The sequence below is a fragment of the Ambystoma mexicanum genome, chromosome 5q (genome assembly GCF_040938575.1).
Source record: "Ambystoma mexicanum isolate Mex_15411 chromosome 5q, UKY_AmexF1_1, whole genome shotgun sequence".
In the NCBI taxonomy this organism is placed as follows: Eukaryota; Metazoa; Chordata; class Amphibia; order Caudata; family Ambystomatidae; genus Ambystoma; species Ambystoma mexicanum.
The window spans coordinates 490560451-490583957 of NC_090933.1; the positions used below are offsets into that span (position 1 = coordinate 490560451).

At 42.3% G+C, this 23507-nt stretch overlaps 1 protein-coding gene across 1 annotated transcript in view; it reads right to left on the minus strand.

Annotated features, from left to right (window-relative positions):
• The window catches only part of DSC2 (desmocollin 2), a 106699-nt gene that overhangs the window by 16089 nt on the left and 67103 nt on the right, over positions 1-23507 (minus strand). The window contains exons 9-14 of the mRNA XM_069620957.1: positions 23245-23430; positions 22027-22286; positions 21510-21649; positions 14117-14344; positions 12813-13055; positions 1194-1324 (exon numbers count right to left, since the gene is read on the minus strand). Of these exons, the coding sequence (XP_069477058.1) occupies positions 1194-1324; positions 12813-13055; positions 14117-14344; positions 21510-21649; positions 22027-22286; positions 23245-23430 (1188 nt within the window). The remainder of the gene's footprint in view (positions 1-1193; positions 1325-12812; positions 13056-14116; positions 14345-21509; positions 21650-22026; positions 22287-23244; positions 23431-23507) is intronic.

Here is a 23507-nt window from a genome sequence, read left to right on the forward strand (position 1 = left end):
GTCAACGTAGGCTTTGTAACTATTGCCCAGATCCACTTTGCAGCATTGGTGTAGTCAATATCTATTTGTGTTTCTCATCACTGCTGTGACCTCAGTAAAGTCTAACGTTAAGCTAGGGGCTCATGTGTGCGCGCAAGGCCCAGCCAAGGTTCAATGATACAGACAAGAACATTTTTGTTCAGGGAATTTATTCCAAGCACCATTTTAGTTTGATGCTTTTTATCATCGAGGTCTGAAATCTCGCTTCCACTTAAACTCAAAAGTGGATAGCTTAATAGGAGAGAATGTGTGTGTGATGAATATTGTGTTATCGTTTGAATCTACTTGATATTCCTAATATTCATAGTCTACCTCCTACCCTGACAGCTATGTTCTTATTATTGGCTAATGTAATTATTGCCAGCAAATATCGGTGATGGTATATAAACTTGTTATGGGGGGTGGGGGTGATGACAGAGAAACTAAACTTTCCTGCATTTTGTTAAAGAGCAAAAACCTTAATTTTATGCACGGTCAGTAGAGTTGGACCAGTATGATAGAATAGTCCAAGTTGGCACGAGGCCAGAAGGTGTGGTAAATTATAAAGTCTTCTTTATCTGTGAAAAACTAGATATTCAGCAGCTTTGCTTTGAGGACGTTTCCTGGTATGAATCCTGAATACGCAAATGCCTCTGTTCTCTTTAGCTATGTGGGACCCCACTACAACAGGGCAACCCTTGTAATTACTTTAATAAAAAATAAAAAAAAAAAGTAATTGACTTCTCCAGTTCATAAATGGAGCTAAAAATACAATAATGCTTTGAGAAAATATGTTTATAAACCCACAGTGACATTAGTGAGCTAATCTCTTGCAGCCCTAGATGCATTACCCACACCTACCACCAAACCTAAAAATAAGTAAGCACTGGGAATCGTGGCATATGTATTAAGATCTTTACCACCAATTGAATACAGAATATTGTAAAAAGGAAATTTCAAAATCTTGCTACTATATTAAACCATGTTTCAAGGAATCCACTCTCAAAAGGTCTGTTCTATGCGACTGATATGGTTGGTCAAAAACAGCCATAAACACTTTAGAGACAAGAGTTCTATCGGGAAACAGCCATATCGGCATACATTTACAGAGATCGAATACACAAACCTTGCAACACCAGGATATTTTATTACACTAGCTTATATCCAGGACTCACCATAACTTCTTCTCCTGGAGCTTCGGTGTTCGACACAATTAAATTCTGTTGTGCCAAATCATCAGGAAAGCCTTTGTTTCCATGCATACTCCCAGCAGCACCGCCACATAGGCATTTGAGGAGGAGAAGACCTAAAAGAAAGCAGTAAATTGTTCAGAATCACACAGCTTTCCCCTTGCACATCTTCAACCGTGGTAGCAGGGGAGAACGCAAAGACGAATAGAAAACTGGCAAAATGAATACAGCATTGCACCTGAACAAAACTACCTCCTATGCACCATCAAGCACCTTAAACCTCATCCACACGAGCAATAGTGAATAACACACACACAACAGAGTCCACCACACAGCACCTCAATATGTAGCACAGCATAATTTACCACCTTGGTTTCAAAATATTTTGACAATTACAGTGGAGTCCCTTCTGTGTGTAGGGTTGGGTGCTATAACATCACTTCTGGACCATTTTACTGTCCAGGAGGGTGCCTGCCCCCCCCAGCACCCACCATGGGCATCAATGTTTCTCAACCGGTGGACCAAAGAGGACTTCTTTCTTCAATCAAGATGGTTTCCAGGAGAACAGCCAATGCCTCCACATCCCCCATAATCAATCAAGTGTATTATTTTGGGATGCAACAGTTCTGCCTCTGACAAATATGTAATCTGGCACTGGATACGACAGTCAGTTCACATAGCAACCAGACATGATTTGCATGTGGAATGCACCTATTAAAATAGGTTTGCCAGCAAATGGTTTCTGTCAAAGGCAGGCAGCAATGTAACCCACGGACGGGGAGCGCAATTTGGAATTTACAAAAAAAGGCATGTGTGCATATTTACACATCAATAACATTAAAATTAAACTGTTTAACATTTTCTTTTCTTTAATGGTACAGCCCAGGTATATGCAGATCCTCAGGTTTTTCGTGGCCATGCCCGAGAAGGCCATCCAGTCCTGTTTTTCCCCCTGGGTTTTAGTACTTGTAGTTTTTATTCCACATTTGAAATTTAGGAAAGTCCCTTAACTCCAAGAAAAATTAGGACTTGGTGGACTTCTCACACATGGCCATGGTAAACTAGAATGCTTTGTACACAGTGAACGGTCCCCCATGGCTCATGGGTCACACATGAACACTTTCAAAACAGTGTGCAACTTGATAATACGGTTGTATAAGAATTGATCGTTTTACAACTGCTCGAATGACAATTGACCTTTTCACAATTGACCGAATTTTGAAGGTCAATTGTACCATATATGTGGGGGGAAACCCCCCACAACCCCCCACCCAACGCCAAACCCCCCAAAACCCATATATATATATATTCGGTCAATTGTGAAAAGGTCAATTGTGACCCTTTAAATTCGGTCAATTGTTCATTCGAACAATTGTAAACGAACAATTTGGGTAATACTGATAATACATATGGAGCAGAGTCCTTGCAGGAGGGCCTTGCTGCATTGCACTCTGATCACCACAAGGCCATCCTGCGTGCACGCACAACATACAATCTATGTGCCTGGTTGATCTTGCCTGCTGCTGCACCTCCCACACTCTTCACTTTGTTTGTGGGTGCACTGCACAGATCAGTCATAACCCACATTGCAAAGCTGCCCTGCTCCTCCATTTCCCTTAACCCAAGTCACCCACTGATCTCAGTAGCCCATGACTTGTTCCTCCTCTTGCTTCCACCTGCTCCTCAGAAGGCCTGGGCCCCTTAGAGTGTGCAGCCCAGGGTATGTATTTGCCATCACACAATCTGTGCAGCTTGAGCCGGAAAACTCCAGACCTACACGGCCCAGAGGTTCTATGGAATCTCGCTGCTGGACCCAGGCTAATCATAATCCAGCACATTACTGTATGAAAAGCCAAAGGGGCAATTGGAGGCTAGACAATCCACAACCAATCTACAGCCTCATCCTGCACCAATAGCCCACCCACAGTGAAAGGGTAGGGCTGCCAGGACTTGATCCACTGTTGGGAGTCAACTGTAAGAGGACATCTGGAACAGGCTTACTAAGCTGCAGATGCCACCACACTGCATCTTAAAACTAGCCATTCTATAGAAGTGCACACTTTAGGTGCTTTGTAAAGTCACCATGGGTAAACATACAGTGTGGGTATAGGTAGGTTTAGATAAGGACTACTCGACTCTTAAGGAGCCTTCAAAACTGTACGTGGCCTGCACTCAAATGGAAATACTAGCCCCACATGCCCACTGAGATCAAAGCCAACTGTTGTACTGGGCTAAAACTAAAGCTGGAGATGAAGTTCCCCAAAAGATCACTAAAAGATTGAACACCAGTCAAATGGGCCAATGGGTTTATGGAGTGCTGGACATGTGTTAGAGAAGTTTTTCATTGTTATGCCAAGTCTCCTCCACCTGTGAGACCCCCAGCACTTTTTGCTGGACTCCTGGGATTTGTGTCTGTTCTCCTGCATTGGTGGGAGCCTTTTTCCCCCAACTCAATCGGTTGCTCCGACTACGGGAACCCCTTTTCATTATGTTTATACTTTATTTTATGGAGTCAGACTTTCCTCCATCTTTTCTAAGACATCTGTAATTTTCTTTTGCAGTACACAGCACCTTTTGTGCAGTGTTGCTGGGAGCCCTCTGGGCTTACCTTTTAATTTGAATGGATTGTCCTTGTGTGAACACATGTTTCTAAGAATAGAGGGATACGTTTTATCCTTCTTAACTTTTCTTTTGTGAGATCAGCACACACCACCTTATGTGAAGTGCTGAGGGGCTACACTTTATCCCCTTTCTCACTGTAACCTTTTAGTTAAGTGACACGCTCATCTGAATGGCTGGTGGAAGTGGATACAAACTACAGACTTTTTGTGTATTTTCCTACCCTGGCAAAGAAGGGTTACCATTGGCCCAAAATGGTGGCTGTATTTTTTGCCTATTCATGATGGCTTGTGCTTTCTTCTGCCATGCAGGGGGAGGGGGAGGTGGGGCCGGAGTCTTCAGCGGGTATCCTTTGTGAAGCCTTCAAAAGCACAAGTGTGTCTTTGAGGACAAGAAGCAGGGGTCGATCCTGAAGGTTCTCTGGTCTTTGTCTGCTAGCATGCCTGCCTGAAAGGACAACCATCCTGTTTGAATGTTGCTTGCATGCGGATTGGCTGGGTTCCAAGATAGAAGGCGAGAATCCTGAGGCTGATGTAGAGTTGACCACTGGAACTGAAGATTCAAATAAGATGGTGACGACGACAACCAGGGACACCTGCAGTACGTTCCAGCAACCAGAGAAGCCTGCTGTAGAGACTGCTGCTGTCCTGACCCCTTTTTCAAATTGATAGCGAAGCACCGAAGAGGATGGCTTCCTCCATTGGACTGGTGGGCATAATTAGTCCTAAGACAACCTTCAATTTGGGCCATCCCTCAATGTACTGCAGCTTTACTGGGCTGCAAACCACCAATACCCTGGGACCTGCGACCATTTTGCAGTGCTTCATCTTGTCATGAACAAATGCTTCCAAAACTTTGGCGGACACCATCCGGACCTCCAGAGACAAGCCTCCCCTCCTAAAAGTCCCCTCATCAGAGTGCAGGAACAAGCAAGCGAGGTGGATTGACCAGGCAGTAACAGTTCTTCATTGGTGTCTCTAAAAAGGTTCCAAAACCACATATCGGTTTTGGAGCATTAAGAATCCTTTGCTGGAGGTCCCCTCTCTCAACTGCTTCTGCAAAATCCTTTCAAGAGTCCCTCCTTTCATCACCAAAACCAAGGAACAGGAGACCGGCTCTACAGCTGCTGCATCATAAAGGCATCCAGCTTCAATCTCTTCATCACTCCCAGGAACTTTGGGACTCCTGGTAATACTTACCTTGAGTCATTCTCTCGCTTCTTTGCTGCTGGTGTGCCGATTCTGTGGTGTTTGGATGTTCGCATATACACATTCGCCCGAGCCCAACGCTTATGCGCATTGTGGGAGACTTCTCCGAAGTCCTTGGTCACGTTTTACCAACCAAAACTTTCTACTTGCTTGTTACTGAAGACTCCTTTGGAACTTTGCCTTTTCTGTTGCTGTACCTTGCATGCTATTCCTTCCAATCTGACTTTGAAGAATGCATACCTAGAAAGGAATGGACTGCTAAATCCTTTAAGCCTCTGAAAAGTATTACAAGTTTTTGAAAGTGCTTAGCTGCTATTGTTGGTGCTGTTCATTCATCGCATTCCTACAGCAGAAATTCCGAGTTACTATAACTGTGGTTTACTCACCTGAAGTACTGTATTGGTCTTCTATTGTGTCGATTAGCTTTAAAATAGTACTTACCTATCTGAAGATGTATCTTTACCTTGTGTATACAGTTAAAAATAAAAACCAATGTTATTTTGTATTATAACTCAAGTGTGTAAGTGTTTCTTTGGGCATATGTATATTCTAAGTTCTCTGCACTGATCTACAGCTCACATCTCCCTCCAAAGAGAAACCTGGCTGCTCTGCCAAACTACCAAAACCCAGAGTGGTACAGGCCTATACTAGAAGTTGGAGCACCGTATACCAAGGGGTCCATTTTTATAAAGTCCTATCTCAGGTGGACTTTAGAAAAACTCCCCATCAACATGTACATACACTGTATTGTATTTTTATGGACTTGGGAACGCTTTCATGCACTTTATCTTGGCAGTCTTCTTCCGCACCTATATGCACCTACCATCCATCCATCCATCCATCCATCCATCCATCCATCCATCCATCAGGGTTCAAGAGAGACAGATATTATGTCGGAAAAGGGCGATTACAGTTAATAAGAAAAAGCTCATCATTACCCTTCCTGCCTGCGCCGGTCTCTAGCTCAATGTGTACATGCATCACCTGCTACACAATGCACCCGAACGCCCTTTTAATCAGCCCTTTCAATAATGAAAATGGCAGTGCAGTAGGGGAATGACAAAGAAAATCCTTTGGGTATTAAAGGTTCAAGCACACACCACTAAGGACTTTTCAAACTATTTAAATTGAGCTTCATTTCAAAATCCACATAATTTCCTGTTGGCAGACTAAGGGCCCGATTAACAGAACGTTTTCCTATGGGATTGCACCATTATACTTCCATGAATCAAGCCCTAAATGTTTAATTTACAAAAAAGGCAGGTTTAGTAATTGTTGGCACCTATCACTTCCAATTAATCCAACATATTGAAAAAGGGCATTCGGATATGCCAAGCCTAGATCAAGGGCACAGGTTTATAGCATGTCAAATGGCATTCCATTCCTGCCTGCCAAGATTAGGTCAAAATGTTTCGTTGTCAAACAACTTCTTGAAATTCAACAAGAGGACATATATATATTTTATTTATATGTAGGGCACACATGGAACAGGATTCAGAATATGCAATTTAAACAGTTATCTTGAAAATTGGTGGTATTTCGGGTTACTCAGTACAGGAGTCTTTGTACACAATGCCCATCATTGAATACTAGGCAGACAGGATTAATGGGTCAAGAAAATAAATATATATGGATGCTAAATATTTTCCCGGGTCCGAGGATAGCTCAGGGACAATGCACTCATTTTATAAACAAGATAGCACTGAGCAGCACAGGTTGGATACCCGAACCCCACACTTATAGGCTGGTGTCTGACATGAAGCAAGTTATTAAAAATAAAATATATATTTTTTGGCAACAGCAACAATGAAACATTTCGGAAAGATTATTTTTTTCTAATTTTACCATAAGAATCTGACACTACACTAACCAACTTCACCTCATTAATCTTAAATATTATGCCTAGGATAACAGTACAATACAATAGCCAGAAAAATGTTGAAATGGAGGCAAAGCCTCCTAGAACTGAGCTGCCATGGGCATTCTTAAGAAGGACTATCAACAACAGCTTTGGGTACGGATATATTGCAAAAGTACATTTTTACCATTTGAGAATTTCTATGTGCAAGAAAAGACAGTAAGCAATTATTTTGGTTATGAATAAAAAATAAATTAAAAAAATAAGGTCCAGCCACCACTCTTCAGTTTTTCAAAGTCACTCAAGACACAACTATCTCGGGACCCACTGCTGGGCATATCGATACCACAGATCGTAAAGCTGCAAATTGATTATGACCAAGAAGGCCAACAGGTCTTGGGCTACTTGCAGTTTTGTGCAGAAGGCATATGACCTAGTAGTATGGGCTAACTCCCCCTTTTGGAATGAGGCCACGACAGATTCAAACATGGTCTTTCTCCTTTTCCAATAGCATGGAATACAGAAAATAACATGGTTGAACAGCTGCCCAGAACGATGCCAAAGGTTAGGAATTATTCAGGACATCCATCACCCTTTAGTTTGGTCCATGAGAAGACAGAAATATCAAATATCTGAAAAATGAGAAGACCTTTTCAGAAGTTGTGTGCATCATTTGCTCAGCCATATCATCTGTCTCAGGGAGTTGCACTTTCCAGTTAATTTCAGCCACTTTAACAACTACTGTGATTCATGATAAAAATGTGTGTGTGTGCGCGGATGGTAAGGACAAAATAATATATATGTACAGAGATTTAAAATAAAGTCATGATGCTCAGATTACTCTGTGGTTATCTTCATTACTCCGTCATCCCTTCACCACAGCCGTGACACTACAGAGGTGGGTTTGTATCTTCCTCCTTTACCCTAACCCTTCCTCCTCCTAGGCTTACCTCTGATTCTTACAGTCAACATCCAAGCAAACATCAACCCAACTACCCATCAAAACCTACAAGAGATGAAACCTGGATGGGGTGGAGGAAAAGAGGATTTAGGAAATAAGGATGCAGTTAGGTAAATAAGGTTATTACCCGTCTCATCCCTACAGTATCGCAACAATCCCTAAAGTATTGAGGATCAGCTTAGCTTGTTTTCAAGTGAAGATGAACAAAAGCACACAGAATGCAAGGACAGACAGTGAATAAAAGATGGACAGGCATTGTTTCTTCAATGCAAAACAATTGCCTATCAATGTAAAACAAATTATGGATTGATTGGAGACCAAAATGTAAACCTTAGGCATAAGGAAGTGTTGTCTGAAGGATGTCTCAGCAGCAACTCGTACAGAAAGACTATGATGAAAGTTCCTGAGCAAGCAAATTCCAAAATGGACAACAGCACCCTAATACCACTAACTCAACTCACTGAGAAAATAGTGCAATGCGTATGCAGCACTGGGGCAAAAGCAGTTCACAGCAGGATAGTTAAAAGATCTGCAGATCCACACACGTCAATTCTCCCCGATCCACAGATTCAAGAATGCAGCTTTATAAACCCTTGACTTGCAAAAACACTCCTCAATCAGCCCATTAAGCAATTATTGGGAACCAGTAGATACACCGTACATGGAAAACAAACTGGAAAAAGTAAATGCACAGATGAAAGGAGTGCAACTAGGCAACACTGTTCAATTAGGAAACCCAGAGACGACGGGTAAAAATCCCAGCTATTCATACCCATAAGGGAGGTTGTGGAAACAGTATAAAAATAAATGGCAGAAGTGAATCATCAGTGAACATGTAAGAACAGCATTCCAGTGAGGTGTGTGTTGGCTGCAGAGGATGAACTTTGAGAGAGGTGGTGGGAGGAGCGCCTTGCTGAGTAGTGCATCTCAGATTGATGGAAAACAACTTAGTCTCAAAAGGTACATAGGGGAGAAATGTATGCCTGTATCTATTGAAGGTGCCCATAGGGCAAGGGGCATGGTAAGTTCCTGCCCCAGTAGAATGCTACATTTTAATGGCTGCAAATCCCAGAAGGTTGCCAGGTCTTCTAGAAAAACTGAAAAGGCCGAGAAAATAAAAAGTGTGCTGGGGTGCTCGAACTACATGACTGAGTGAAATGGAAGTGGCTTTCAGTGTGCGACAACCAAGATATTTTGTTTAAAAGCAGGAGGTGAGCATTAGGGCTAGGCCTTAAAGTTCTCTTGGAACAAACGCTTGCACAAACTTCAATTGCTTCTCCACCCGACACTGCTAGATTTTCCTGGGCACCGCATAGACTCTAAAGGAGTTTCTCACACTAACTCCTGGTCCTCAAGCTACATATTGAAGGTAACAAGTGACAATGTTAATTTCATCCTGTCACAAGGCTGGGTGTTGTCGAGTAAGAGTCCACCTTTTCTTTGTATTGTTTCACATAGAAGGACAAATTGGTGTGCAATGCAAAGGTAGTCATTTTTGTGTCTTGACCACCGCCCGCCCCTGCCATTTTTTCCAAATACTGGCCTTATTTCAAATAAGAATATAACTTTCCATAACCCAACCACAACTGACATGTGTTGAATAATGTTACTTCTCCACCACGACGGGTGTCTAATTTCACATTGGGGATGCAGCTTCTGACCTCCCAGGCAAACACAGGCCTCCTGGCCATGAAGCGAAGAGTCTATTTGTATCAATCTTACCATGTCTCCCAGATTACCTAAGTGGGGTATCTGGTTAATCTGAATACCCCTGGCCTGATCCACTAAACAGGACCTGGGAGACCACGTTTTCCTCACTTTAATATTTACATTAGTGGTTACAGTTTAATGTATTGCCTTATAACCCACAAGGGGAGGGTCCTATTTATAATCAGATGTCAGGCACACCCTACACTACATCCACCAAGTAGGAGACACATTATTGGACCATTCTTTGCTTGGGGCTAGACAGGCTATTTGGTGCCATTCTATTCTGAACTGTTATTGCCACCAGCATTATCATCCCCACCAAGGCCACGACAGAGCTCCACTAGTGCAGCAGAGATTGACCTGACCTAGAGGTGAAGACTTCATTTTTGCCTCTTAATGCAGCAAAATAGACACTGGGCCCTTGGCATATAAGTTCACTGCAATAGCTCATGTTATGTTAGTGGTATTTATAGAGCACACGTTCTCCAGGGGCATCATGTCTCTAGGGGAGCATCAACAGGAGGGCCTTGAACAGAAGGATTTTAAAAAGTTGACGAAAGCCAAGGTGGTCAGCAGTTGCTCAGAGAGACAAAGGCAAAGTGTGCCACAGTTTGGCAGCTGTAACCAAAAAGGAGCATCCACCCATCCAATCCCGCCGAAACCGAGGGATGACCAAGAGGAAGGCAACACATGATCTCAAAAGACGACCCGGTTGATAGTGCTGAAATTTCTCCTGCAGGAGTTCTGCTCCCACTCCAATAGGCTTACTGGACAATACAGAGGAATATGAAGATCATCCGCGTCTGAACCGGGAGCCAATGGAGTGAGCGCAGAACTGGGGAGATATGAGCACCATGTTGGTGGCAATACAAGTTGCAAGGTATTGCAGTAGCTGCAACCATGGAGGATATAGGCCATTTGGGCCAAGAATAGAGAGTTGCAGTAGTCGAGCCAGCTCGGAACCAGGGAGGAGATCACAAGAGGACAGAGCTTAGTAGGGAGGAAAGGCATCCTTAACACCAAGCTGAAAGTAGCCTGTTGTACACATCGAGCTAACTTGGGCTGCAGCTGATAGAGGTTCAGAGAACATTAACCCCATATTCCTCACTGAAGAGACTGGCGAGGGACCTGGGCTGAGCTCCGGGGGCCACCAAGTGGATGATCACATTGAGAAGGAAGCTGGAGACGAGAGGAGTGCTAGAGGGCGAGGAAAGATTCTTGTCCCCATTAAGCTTCAGCCAGTTGCTCCCCAACCAATTACCAACCGCTGCTCAGACAGCTGAGAGGCGGTGTCCGGCTAAGCAAGGTCAAGCTGGACAATGATTTGAGTGATCAGCATAGGAGGAAGAGCGGAAGCAGTGGGAACTGATGAGGAGCAGAAGTAGCTGAATGTAGACCTGAAATAATGCAGGGCACAGAGCAGAGCCCTGCGGGACACCACACAAACGTGTGCTAGATTGGGAAAGCAATGGTGCAAAAGAGAGGGTCCGAGTACTGTCAATCAAGAAAGATGCGAACCAGAAAAGAACCTGGCCAGAGAGACCAGCCTGGGAGAGACAGTGAAGCAGCATAGGGTGATCCACTGTGCTGATTGCTGGTGAGAGCTCTAACAAAATCAGAGCATCCGTCTTCCCCTCTACTCCCTCCCCACCCCCCAGCATCCACCAATTTGGTCAGGTCATCCATGTCCGAGACCAGGACATTTTCAGTGCCTCAGCGAAACCCTGATTTAAAAGGGTCAAAGAATTCGGAGCACTCCAGAAAAGATGTAAGAAGTGGAGAATTCAAAGAGTCCAAATGATTCATGAGAAATGAGAGAAGTGAAATAGGGTGAAAATTAGCAAGGAAAGAGGGGCGAAAAGGTTTCTTAAGCAGGGGAATAACATGGTATTGCTTTAGTTCTGCTGCAATGAAGCTAGTTGAACTGGACCGATTGCCTGCCAGGCAGAGCCAGGGAGCATGGTGACCTATATCTCTTGGAGTGCATAGAGTAATAGCATCAGAAGGGGAAATAGATTTAAGCACTTGGTTGCCCTTAAAATGTCAAATGAGGTAAACAGTGGAAAGGTAGACCACCTTTCAGTGTCAACTGCAGGAGGGGCCAAAGAAATCGTATTACTCTTAGGATGCGATCAATGTACATATATCGCTGCCCTTAGAAGTCAGCCACGGAGTCCCAATACTTGAGACGGGGTGATACCAGCTAAAGAATCTGTCTTGGTTGCGAGCGGTTTATTCAGTGCACCTTCCACTTTGTAGGTATAAAAATTAGTTTTAGCAAGGCAAAGGAAGAGCACCACTATGTTCAATTTGGCACTTTTTGGGCGAAGAGTTGTCAACTTATCATTGAACCGTGGCTCCGAGGGGCGGGATGTAGTCTTGCAGCTTCCTGGGGGCTAGGGAGTCAGAAAAAGCCATAAGGATGTGTGCTATGCAAGAGAGGTCCACAACCCAGGTATCATCCCAACTAACACGGAAGTTAGAAATCAGGTCTTCATTAGATACCCTATGCGAGCTACGCTTTAAGACCTGTCAGTGACTAAGCTCTACCTGAGGAGTGGGCATGTGAAGCAGAAAAGGAACGACATTGGCATCAAGTGCTCTGCAAAGAGTGGCCTTAAGATACATAGCCTAGGCTGCAGCAAAGGAAAATAATAAAGGGCACCCCTGTGCAGTGCACCAGAACTCCACCCAGGACACATGGTAAATATTTATGGGCCCAGGAACAGTGGTGGAAGGGCTTTTTATTATCATTTTTTAGGTAGTCTGCTACAAACCCGTCTCTGGGTATGAGGATGTGCCTCGATAGCTTAAGTACAGTGATAAAGAAGTAGGAGCATGGTGATATTTACAAAGCACATTATCAAAAATGCTTTACAAATAATACTGTGTATGCAATTATATTGGTGCATAATCGAAATTGAAAATGATTGTATTGACCCTTGGAAGATTAACGTCCGAGCCAAACCTGCCAGGGAATGAACTGCAGATAACAAAGATCACACAGCGCATACTTCACTCACGAGTTCTTAACAGACTAAGAAATATTACCAGCTGTCTGAATAGTCATTGCCAGTCTTCTGTGAAGGATAAGCCATTTGTAAATTCTGTCTTGGCCAAAATCTTTTCGAAGACCAACAAAACATGCTGTGGCAACATTTGATCAGTTTTATTGTTGTAACCCCTACAGACATTTCCATAGCACTCCCTGCAACACTACAGTACAACAAATATACTGAGTTACTTACCCAGCAACAACAGTGGTAAAAGTGCTGTCAGTATCAATGCAAGTATACCCAAGGGGCCAAAAGAAACCTCCCCGGCAGTTCTGCGGTCGATGGCACTGGGACAGTTAACGCCATCGGGGCAATTACATATATCCACTGTAACTTGGTGGACAGATCCCTTGCCCTGCTGGTCAACTATCGAGATTGGAACATTGTATGTTCCAACTGGCTGATTCCCAATATCTTCAAGTGTCATGGAAGTTCCTGAAATAGAAAAGAAAAACACATGGTTGCACTTCTTAATGTGCCAGTTCATATAACACACAGTTAGTCAAATCTTAACAGGTTTGGTTAATTCAGCCTTAAACTCCATGTGAAAGTCCTGGATTCGGTCTACTTGATCAAAAATACTTGACCCTCTCCTTTTTGACCAACATCTTTTTGCATGTTTTTTGCCTTAAAATGCAGACGAGACCCCCCCACCCTCCGTCACTTCCCCCACCTTTACCTATTCCCTTACCACACCCCATAAAATATATATTTTATATAGTTTGACCAAATTTCCCCTGAAAAACAAATCAAATTCAATCAAATAAAAATTCAGTCAAATTTAAAAAAGGTCAAATCATTCTCCATCAAGTATACCAATGCCAACGTCCTCACTAGATGAAGTTCAAACCCATCCATTTATTTTGCACTAGCAATCTGGAGTTTGTACACAGGCGGTTTATTCTCTAGAACTGCTAAAAAGTGTGCATCATTCTTGTCCAGTGCAGCAAAGGTAAGTGCAGAACTGAACACAATGTAGGCAAGCAAGGCATAGCTGTAGGAAAGGTAGCACATGCCCTTCCACAATACTGTCTGTTCTCTTTGTGGCAAGTATGGTAGCCATCCCTCTTATGCAGTATTTTTCAAAAGGAAAAAAGATGGAAGTCAATTTTCTCTTCGCATCTAAGTGAAGCATAAGTGACTGGCCCACATTCCATGCTGCCATGCCTGGTGCAGTTATAATGTATAGTACCAACATTTTGCTAATAAGTTATTATTTTTTTGTTGGATGCTTGATTAACTGAAACCAATAACAGAAAAAGCAAAAGTGATTATAAAAGATGTTAATACAATTACACAACTACAATACCAACTGGTGACTTGAGATTTGCAAAATAAATTAATTAGGTTATGATTCACTACACCGGCATCCCTAATCAGCAGTCTGAAATAATTACCCACATAGGAAAGGCTTCTACAGAGAGACACTCTAACTTGAAGCAATCAGAGGAAAGTTCCAAAATAGACTGATAAATGAGCAGTCTTGATGTACATACCATCATGCTGAGTTATCCTCCATTTGCTCTGAAGGTCAGGAGAACCGCTGGCATCCAAACTGAACTTCAAGGGTACAGAATTGGGAACTTCATCAAGATCCTGGGCTTCAATATTCACTGACTTTTTGCCCATAAGGCACATGCTGGTCTCCTGTTTTGTGATGGACGGCTCGTTATCATTTACATCATCCACAGTTATTACTAGTGTTCCAGTTCCTGTCTTGCCACCTGGAATGCAATAAGAAGGATTTTGAGCAGCACATCTTCACCATTTGCCTTGCTAGCTTTTATGTCTCCCATACAGTCATGATCACAGAAGGGGCTCATGGCATGGGATAAAGTATGTAATCCATATACATAGCAATAGAATACAATTTTGTATCTAGGTGACATGGCAACATATGAGCACAGTACCTAGAAGAGAAACTGATTGGCACCCAAGAAGCACCAGAAGCTTTAACACATATCAAAGTAAGTGCACCTATAACTGGGTACACAAAATCGACTTACTAGACAAGCATCAAATTAAACTCTGTGCAAATGAATTAATTTGGTCTTGCCCCTGAGGCAATATTGAAAGGCACAGGACCATTTTAGCAGCAATGCCTCTGAGTGATGTCAATTAATCCTTAGCCCTGCAATTTCTCTGGCTTAAAATTATGCTTTAGCAACGGATATCTCAATGAAATATAGAAGAAATGTATATTCCAAAAGAAATAGAAAAAAGTGATAAACATTGAAACCTTCTCCGACTACCCTCTTTGAATAATATTTCATGCCATTTTCGCTGGTTGGAAGGACAATACATTTATAGATTTTCTATTGTGCATATTTTTGCAAAACTCCTACAGTAATTGTTTGAATTTGATGGCGTGGTAAGGCTGAACTATTGGAAAGGATTTTCTTTTCTAAAAATAAAAAAATAAACATACAAGGAGCATATTGAGCAGGAACAGTAGGCTACATAAAACTTACTTAAATAAGTGAGAACATGCAAACTTTTTAAGCTTGCATTTAGAATTTGATATATAAATTTAACTGCTGGAACCTCTTCCAATTCCTGGTGCTGGACAGTATTTTGCAAATATATCAATATTCTTCAGTTCTTAATTGGGATCTTATAAATCATTTCTAATACTGATAGAGTCTCTCAATCCATTTGGCTTAAAAATCAATTATCCGAGGACATATTCAACAGTCCAAAGAACGTGAACATTTGAGAGACTGAATACATCCACCTGGCAATCATGAGAGCCGTTCACAAAGGTCTACATTGTACAACTATTGTAGACTCCCGTCCTAATGTGTTCTTTAGAAAAGAAAGGTGTACAAAATCATTACTTCCTTACCTACGTGACACACTGGACAAGGGAATATGCATGAGTGTCCCCTCTCTTCTTCTCGGATTTGTATATAAACCCCAATCTCAGGATATCACACAAAACAGCAAATGTAATGTCTTCAACGTAGTGTGTTTGTAGCGCACTGAAACCAAAATGAGTAATGGCAACCTCCTATGTTTTCAGTTTATACTGCACTGTTATGATAGACTGAGACTTGCTAGGTGCAAGAGTTTGAATTCCTTCAGGACTCAAAGAAAAACAAAAGGGAGATAGCTTAACAAATATATCAAAACAGGACTTTAGATAATTCAGCTCCCAACTGTAAGCTGCAGAAGAAATTAATGAAAGTTATTCTACATGGGCGATTGAGAGATAGAGGAACAGCTGTGCAGTCTGAGCATATCCAATGCCTGGTCTGGAGACTCTGCATGCCAGATAAAGGTCACAGAATTGCATTGGCTAGGTTAGATCCTTAAGATGTGTCCTGTAAAGCAAGGTCACCATTAAGCTTTAAAATAGTCCAACCAAGTCCTACAATATTTGGTTCTATGTTGAAAAAACAAATTCCAAAAGTTACAAAATTGCAAAGTCCACTTGCTGGCATTTTGTAACTCAAGCTTTTGGGATTTTGGTTGTTTGTCACCCGCTGTTCATTTAATGTATGCAGGGGACATCCCTGCAACCCCCGCAGTCCATAATACCAAACTGGGGGGGGGGTGGGGAATACCCCTGCTCCCCTTCTTCGGTATTATCGGCTTTGGTCTTTTTTACCATCCCTAATGCGCACCAAATGTGCAGTCGCCTTTTTTTTCCTACCTTCGATGGAAAAGCAACATTTGCTGACAGAAACGTAGGTGCCATGCAGTTTGCACGGCCACAGGATTCTAATGCCTGATCAGACTTTCATGGACACAAGAGTCGTTAGCTGCCTAAACGTTCCAAATTATCAACACAAAATATCAATACAGAACAGCCAAACAAACACATTTAAATGGATGTCTCTTTCCCCTATTCATGCCTCCTCCATTTAACATGCTTTCACAGTCTTTCAACCCCCCTTTCCAATGGCTGAAACTGGGTGTTAACGCCATTAGCATACCAGGTTACCAAAGCGGTAACCCGGCCAGATTCTACAAATTCATCTTAACACTACCCTACAAAAACTCCCTTGTTGCCCGCACCTCTGAACTGGACTCTACCAAATCCTACTTCTCAAACCTAATCTTCTCACTTCACAAGAACCTCTACAACCTTTCATCTGCCCTCCCATCTTTGCTTACAACTCCCAAACCAATATCCATTGCCTCCTACCTTTTTACCAATGACTTGCTTAATACTTTTCCCCTATATTTCATGCAGTGGTCGAAGTGTCCGAAAAGAAGTAGTGGAACTATGTTCCCTGCTGGCCTGTCACCCAATCCCCAAAAACCCCATCCCCACACCACCTCCAACACACAATACAAATCCTCAAACACATGTACCTGCTGTCTAAGGAAATCTTCAGTCTTGTGCACTGAAAGAACAAGTTTCAATTTGTTTCTATACTGTTATTTTTAAACTAAACCATTCCGGAATGGTTTCTTTTTAAAATAAAAGTATAGGAGCAGTACAACTTAATTAAAAAAAGTAGAGGAACACCGCTCCCGCCCACTTTGACCACTGATTTCGTGACACTCACAGCCACTCTCCCTCCTCCTCAACCACATTTTGTCCTCCACCTCTCCCCTACCTCTTCCTTGCTCGACTTATAGTGTACCTCTATTGAATTAGAATCCATCCTTCACAGTGCCAACCCATCTTGACCCCCCATCAAACCTTTTGCTACCCAAATGGTGAAAGACACTTTCAAATCACTTGCCTGTAGGCAGCACAGATCTTTAAACCCTCTTTCCTCGCTACCTCTTCCCTGCTTCCTTTAAATCTGCAACTGTCTTTTTCCTTTTGAATAAACCCTCTGCGGACCCAAAAGTACCAGCAAACTATCACCAACTTGATCTCCTTCCCTGCTGTTCAAACGCCCTTAAGTGAGTGGTCTTCGACTGGATAACTGATTACCTTGAGGATAATGGCCTTGGAGATCCACTTTAGTCTGGCTGCCATAGTAAACACTCCACCAAAACTGTACTTGTGCATGTTTCCAACTTTCTAATGTTCACTACCCCAGACTCCTCTATGCTCATCCTTTTGGACCTTTCTGCCACTTATTGACACTGTGGACCACTCCTCTACTACTCACTATCCAGAGCCTTAGTTTTCACAAAACTGCTCTCGCTTTAATTGCCCGCTACCTGGAAGGTTGAGCTTTTAAAACCTCAAACGTCTGACCCCACCTCTCTCTCCCCACAGGGATTCCCAAAAGGAACGGTCCTTGGACCTCTGCTCTTCACCCTGCATACCTCTTGCCAAGAACAATTGCTTTCATCCTTTGGCTTTCACCATCACTATTTTGCTGATGACCCTGCATTATTTTTCACCTTTCCCTCCTTCAACCCTGCCATCTCGGAATGCATTACCAACTGTCTTACTGCAATTGGTCACTGGATGGCTCTCCGCTGCCTCATGCTGAACTCTTCGAAAAAAGAAGTTGTCTTTCTCCAGGCTCCCAATGCCATCCCTACCTGTGACTATCCTATCTCCTTACTGCCCGACGTTCTTGCTCCCTCACCCAAGAATCGCAATCTTGAGTCCTCTTTGATACCAACCTAAGACTGCAACAATTCATCACTAGCACTGCCTCTGCAGGTCGTATTAACCACCTCAACATTTGGGAAATGTGTCCTTCTCTCACTAACAACTTTACAAAAACTAATCTCCACTCTTGTCTCAGCAAACTTGACTACTGCTCACGCCTACTCCTTGGTCTCTCCCTCTATTCCCTTTTCCCTCTAGACAAAGTCCTCAACTTTGCTTCCCCAAAGCTACCAAGACCCCCCCCTCCCCCACTTCATCTACCAACAATATACTGGTCGACTCTCCATGCACAAGCAATCTTTTCCAGTTCCTTCCTCCTAGTTTACAAAGCCATCAATGGTCTCATCCTCAGTACCTGCATGATTTAGTTTAGAAGCACATGCCCTCTTATGTTAATGTTAAATTTGTAAGTCACCAAATTTCTCATATTCATTTTGTTTGTTTTGTCTTGTCCCTGGTACATGCTCTTTTTATACCCTCGGTCTGGCTCACTACTTCTCATCTTTATGCTATTGTACAGGCATCCTTCATAGGAATGCCTTCAGAGGCTGAAAATGTGCTATTGTAAGGCATTTATGATGGAAATGGACATCCCTTTTCTAGAAAACAAAATAAATATATCCGCCGCAACAGTTTCACTTCTTTAGGATAATCTTTAGGATAATCCTAGTTGCAGAACACAGTTTTAACCCTGATTGACACCGGTACAGAACTTTAGCAATTCCCTGGTAATGCTAAGGGTCATGCACACCTATTTAGATTTGTTTTTAAAAAGTCAATGTTTAGCTAGATTGATAGACTCCATTGAGGACTTGTTTAGAATTATCAATGTTTTAGGGAGTTTTTCTAAAGTCCAATACCCAATACTTTATAAGACTATTTGGCACCACAGAGCTCCAACTTCTAGTACAAGTCTGTACCACTCAGGGTAAGTAATGGCAGAGCAGCCAGGCTTATTTTAGGGGGGAGTTAGGGCTGTAGGAAGGTACAAAGAACTTGTATAAGCAGCAATTCAATATTTCTTGTAAGTAAACCGCAGTGTAAAAACGAATGGAATGGCCTTATGCAATTCACAGGTAAGTAAAACTACCATTATAGTTTTAAGATATTCTGTTTTGGGAATAAAATGGAGTTACAAGTCCTACATAAGCAGATAAGCACATATCAGAGCTTATAGTTTTTTTTTAGACAACAATACAAAAAGAAATTAGCAATTACTTTTCATAATAGCCTTGTACAAGTAAATAACTTTGGCAATTACTTTTCAGAAGGGCACTATGCAATTCAAAGTTAAGTAATAACTTTTAATATACTTTGCTTGAGATCCTTATGATAAACCATCCCAAACACAAGGCAGGTTTCACAGAGCCTAGGCTTTAGGAGTCCTTCCCTATCTATTTCTGAGTCACCTTCAGGGTCGGATTGCAGACCCGGCTGCCTGTTCCTTGGTCGCGGTGACTCTGGAAGCTATTTTGCAGCAGCAGTCAAGAAAAGGGGCCCTCAGCAAAGTATTGTATGAGTTTGTTGCCTTTTCAGAGACACCAGATGAAAATCAGTTACAGCCCAATCGATTCACCTCACTAGCTTGTTCCAGAACTCTGGTGAGGTGACTGAGGAGTAGAATCTTGCTTCTGAAGGTCCAGCAGGAGTCCACCAAAGTCCCAGGAGTATTTGCTGTTCAGAGGATTGTGCACTGCACTTGGGTCGAAGGTCACAGGGTATTGGCAGTTTGCAGCCCAGGAGGTTTTCAACACATCTTACAGGTTTTTTCAAGGCTGATAAGGAGGAGGTGTGGAGAGTTGGTGGGACATCCTCTTTGGAGCTCCCCTGAGCCTTGGAAGGAGGGTCGTGCAGCAGCTGTTACATTGGAGGCATCTCCAGTCCTCTGGAAGTGGCTCTGGCAGTCTTGCCTCTTCTTCCTCATCGGTTCTTCGATGCTAGTGGTCAGCTGGTCTTCAGCCTCGGATCCAGCCATTTATCCAGAGCCCAGACAATCAGCACTCAAGCAACATTCAATCTTTTGGAGTTACAGCCTCCATTTTGGGTCAATGGGAACACTTCCATGCATTAGAGGGGATGTGAACACAGCCTGTAGGTAGAAATTGCACAAACGTCACTAGAACACGTCCACTAACAAAAATGTTACCGGAGCACTGAGAAAGGGGATACATAGTAAATCCTCAGCACTCTATGGAAAGGTGTGTGTGCTGATCTCACAAGATAACATGAGTCTCGGGAGGATAGCCTAGGGGCAACCTGCTCACCTTGGAAGCAAGATAACACGGAGCAACACAGTTTTGATCCCCAGATCCACGCTTAGAAACCTCTAGGTATTAAGCGCATTATAAATAACCTATCGTATCATATAGAAAGGATAACAAGTATCCCCTACCTTGGGGAACGTGTTCACACAAGGAAAAAAAAAAAGGGAAGCTTAAAGGGCTCCCAGAAATGCTACAAAAAAGGTGCTGTGTGCTGCAAAAGTAAATTCGAGATGCCATAGACAGTTGGAGGCAAATATGACCCCAAGTAAAAAGTATTAAAATAATTATAAAAAGTTGGCACAGGCAGAGTACAAGAATGAATGAGCGGGGGAAAAAAGATTTCCACTCACTCAAGAGACAGGCCAAAAGATCCAGCACAAAGTGCTGCGGGACTGATAGTTGTAGGAGATTTGGCGTAGAAATAGAAAATCTAACACCACCCAAAGTGAATTAATTAATAAGGTGTTTGGCTAGAATGACAGCAATATTAGTTTTTTTAGAATTGTAAATACGGCTAGGTTCAATTTAGTTTAGTTATTAGATTGAAAAGTCTTGCTGCCCCGCGTTTGGAGGTACACATTTTACGCAGGTAAGGCATTGATGTGGACTCAGATGTTGGTTAAATGGTCTTAGAGAAATTGTTTAATATTTGCAAACCACAAGGGGCTCGGAGAGTATCTACACATGGAGCGTGAAACTCATAGGTAAACTGAAATAATGGTTGCGGTTTATTAGATATTTTGGGCAATTGCTGGAAAACCACTTTGCAGAAAGCAGACTTGCAACTTAATCACGTGTAGTCGCACTGGTCTTCAGCGTGCTTAATGAAGGGTCAATCTTATCCGAGCTACTTTAAGCAGAGTGAAGATCGTGGAATGTATTATTATGGTCACACAGCAAGTAGAGGCAAGCACAGGCTATATTTTTACAGTTAGTTATGAAGGACCCATGCCCTCTAAACCCAGAGTTCAGGAAGAATCAGACCACTGCCCCGTAAAGATGTCATACATGGGTAAATCTATTTAGTGGTAGACACAGACAAATGCAAATACGTTGTTGCATGAACTTAATTGTCACAGTAAATCTGTCACTTACTTTGGTCAGTAGCAAGGACCGTTACATTATAATGTCCCTTCGATACGTCAGCCGATTCTCTATTCAGAACTTTTGTAGTTTTTATTTGACAAGCAGATGTAATATTGACCCAGGATGATGGATCGGTTAACTTCTTGTAGCTGTTTTTTGAAAATCAAAAAACATACTTTAAAAACTTCACAAGGGAGAAGAAACTACATTTATATTTCACAATGTACATTCATCACAGAGAACACAACGTCCACCCTCAGGACTACTCTACGTTACCTGTAAATATGCACTTTCTGGCCTCAAGCTGTCAAAATTAAAAACATTTATCTCCTTCTCCTGGAAACTGGATCCTACTCTACCCAGTCATCACCTTGTCAACCTCATTCAATCTATCAATGTTATTTGTAATGGGGACCCTACCCTGGGAATACTGCCACAACGGCTTGTGGTTGTCTACTTCAGAAGTGATTCCTGTTTGAAATGACCCTTGTTTTTCAATAAATACAAAATAAAGAATTATTTATACCTGATACCATCACTGGTTTTCTTCTCTGGGTCCTTGGCTGAGCATGTGTAAATCAATGTTCCAACTGGCTGTCCTTCTTTAACGCGCACAAACCAAACATTTGGCATGAATTCTGGACCTTCATCAACATCCCTCACTAACACAGTGACTGGTACAGTGTTCCTCATAGTCGTTTTTGATCCTGATTTAGTAATGAGAGCTGCTTCATTAGCAACACCAACTTGCAGTTGATAACGAGATTGTTCTTCATAATTAAGTGGCTGGGGGAAATAAACAGATTTTGTAAGTATGACAGGTAATGATCAAAGTGACCGTGAATAGAACAATTGATTTTTCTCAGTTTCAAGGGTATGTAAGAAGAGACTAGACTTCAAACTGTACTTTGACTAGGTGTTGCCCACATGGAATGCTTGGATACTATTGATTGCCAAGAGTGAAATGTTGAAAGAATAACAGAGCCAGTGGAAGACTGTGGCAGCATAGGTGGAGTGCCAGGTTGGTACCACTTCCTCAATTGCAATTGGAATGGAATAGAGGTTCCCAAGGCCACTTACAGAGATCCATGGTGGAAGACCCCTAGACATACGAGGGTGCAGAGCATGGGGACCTATTTTGACATCTTAAAAGGAAATGAAAATATCACCCGTCAACAAGTTAAGACTACCAGCTTCTTGAGATCAGTAACATTAACTCAACACATACAGGACCAAAGCAAAATGGTCCCTTTTAACCCATTTGTACTTTCTGGCACTATAAACCGAGGATTCTGTGCAGGGCTGAGCTCCTTCAGAACTCACATGTCACAGCTGCTAGAAGGGCTGTGCTCTCAACCACAGAAAGTACCCAGATAAATAGTACCATGAAATCAACAGTACAGGAGCAACAAAACAAAGACATTAGGGCAATGATGCTTTTTAAATTATCCAAAATCACCTGAAAGGTGTGATGCTTTTAGACAGGTAATGATCAAAGTGATCAGTGTAGTATTTAAGGTTGCCACCTACGATTCATCAAGAGAGAAACGGAAAATAGGATATTTTTGAATATAGAGTTAAGAGGTAAGTGAGAACGTATCCACAAATAATCCAAGTAGAAATAAACATAAGTGTCCTTCATTGAGAACAAATATGTGATACAGCTCTGATTCAATGACCTACAGTAGTCAGGTTACTCTAGCAATGAGCATGCCTAAACTTTGACTCCATTGGCTGCCCTTACCTTTACAACACGTAAACATCCTTCGTTAGTTTCTGGATTGGTCACAATTTCGAACTTCCCATCATCGTTTCCGGATGTGATTGAGAAGTTCGCCCTCCAGTTAGGAGTGTTGATCTGATCATTGTCTTGGACAGGAATACACAAGACTGGCACGTTCACTTCATTTTCATTCACTTCACCTTGGTACTGTTAAACGAAATGTTCACGATTTAAATGGTCACAGATCATCCACAGAGTTGTACTACATTTCACTGATAAGATGG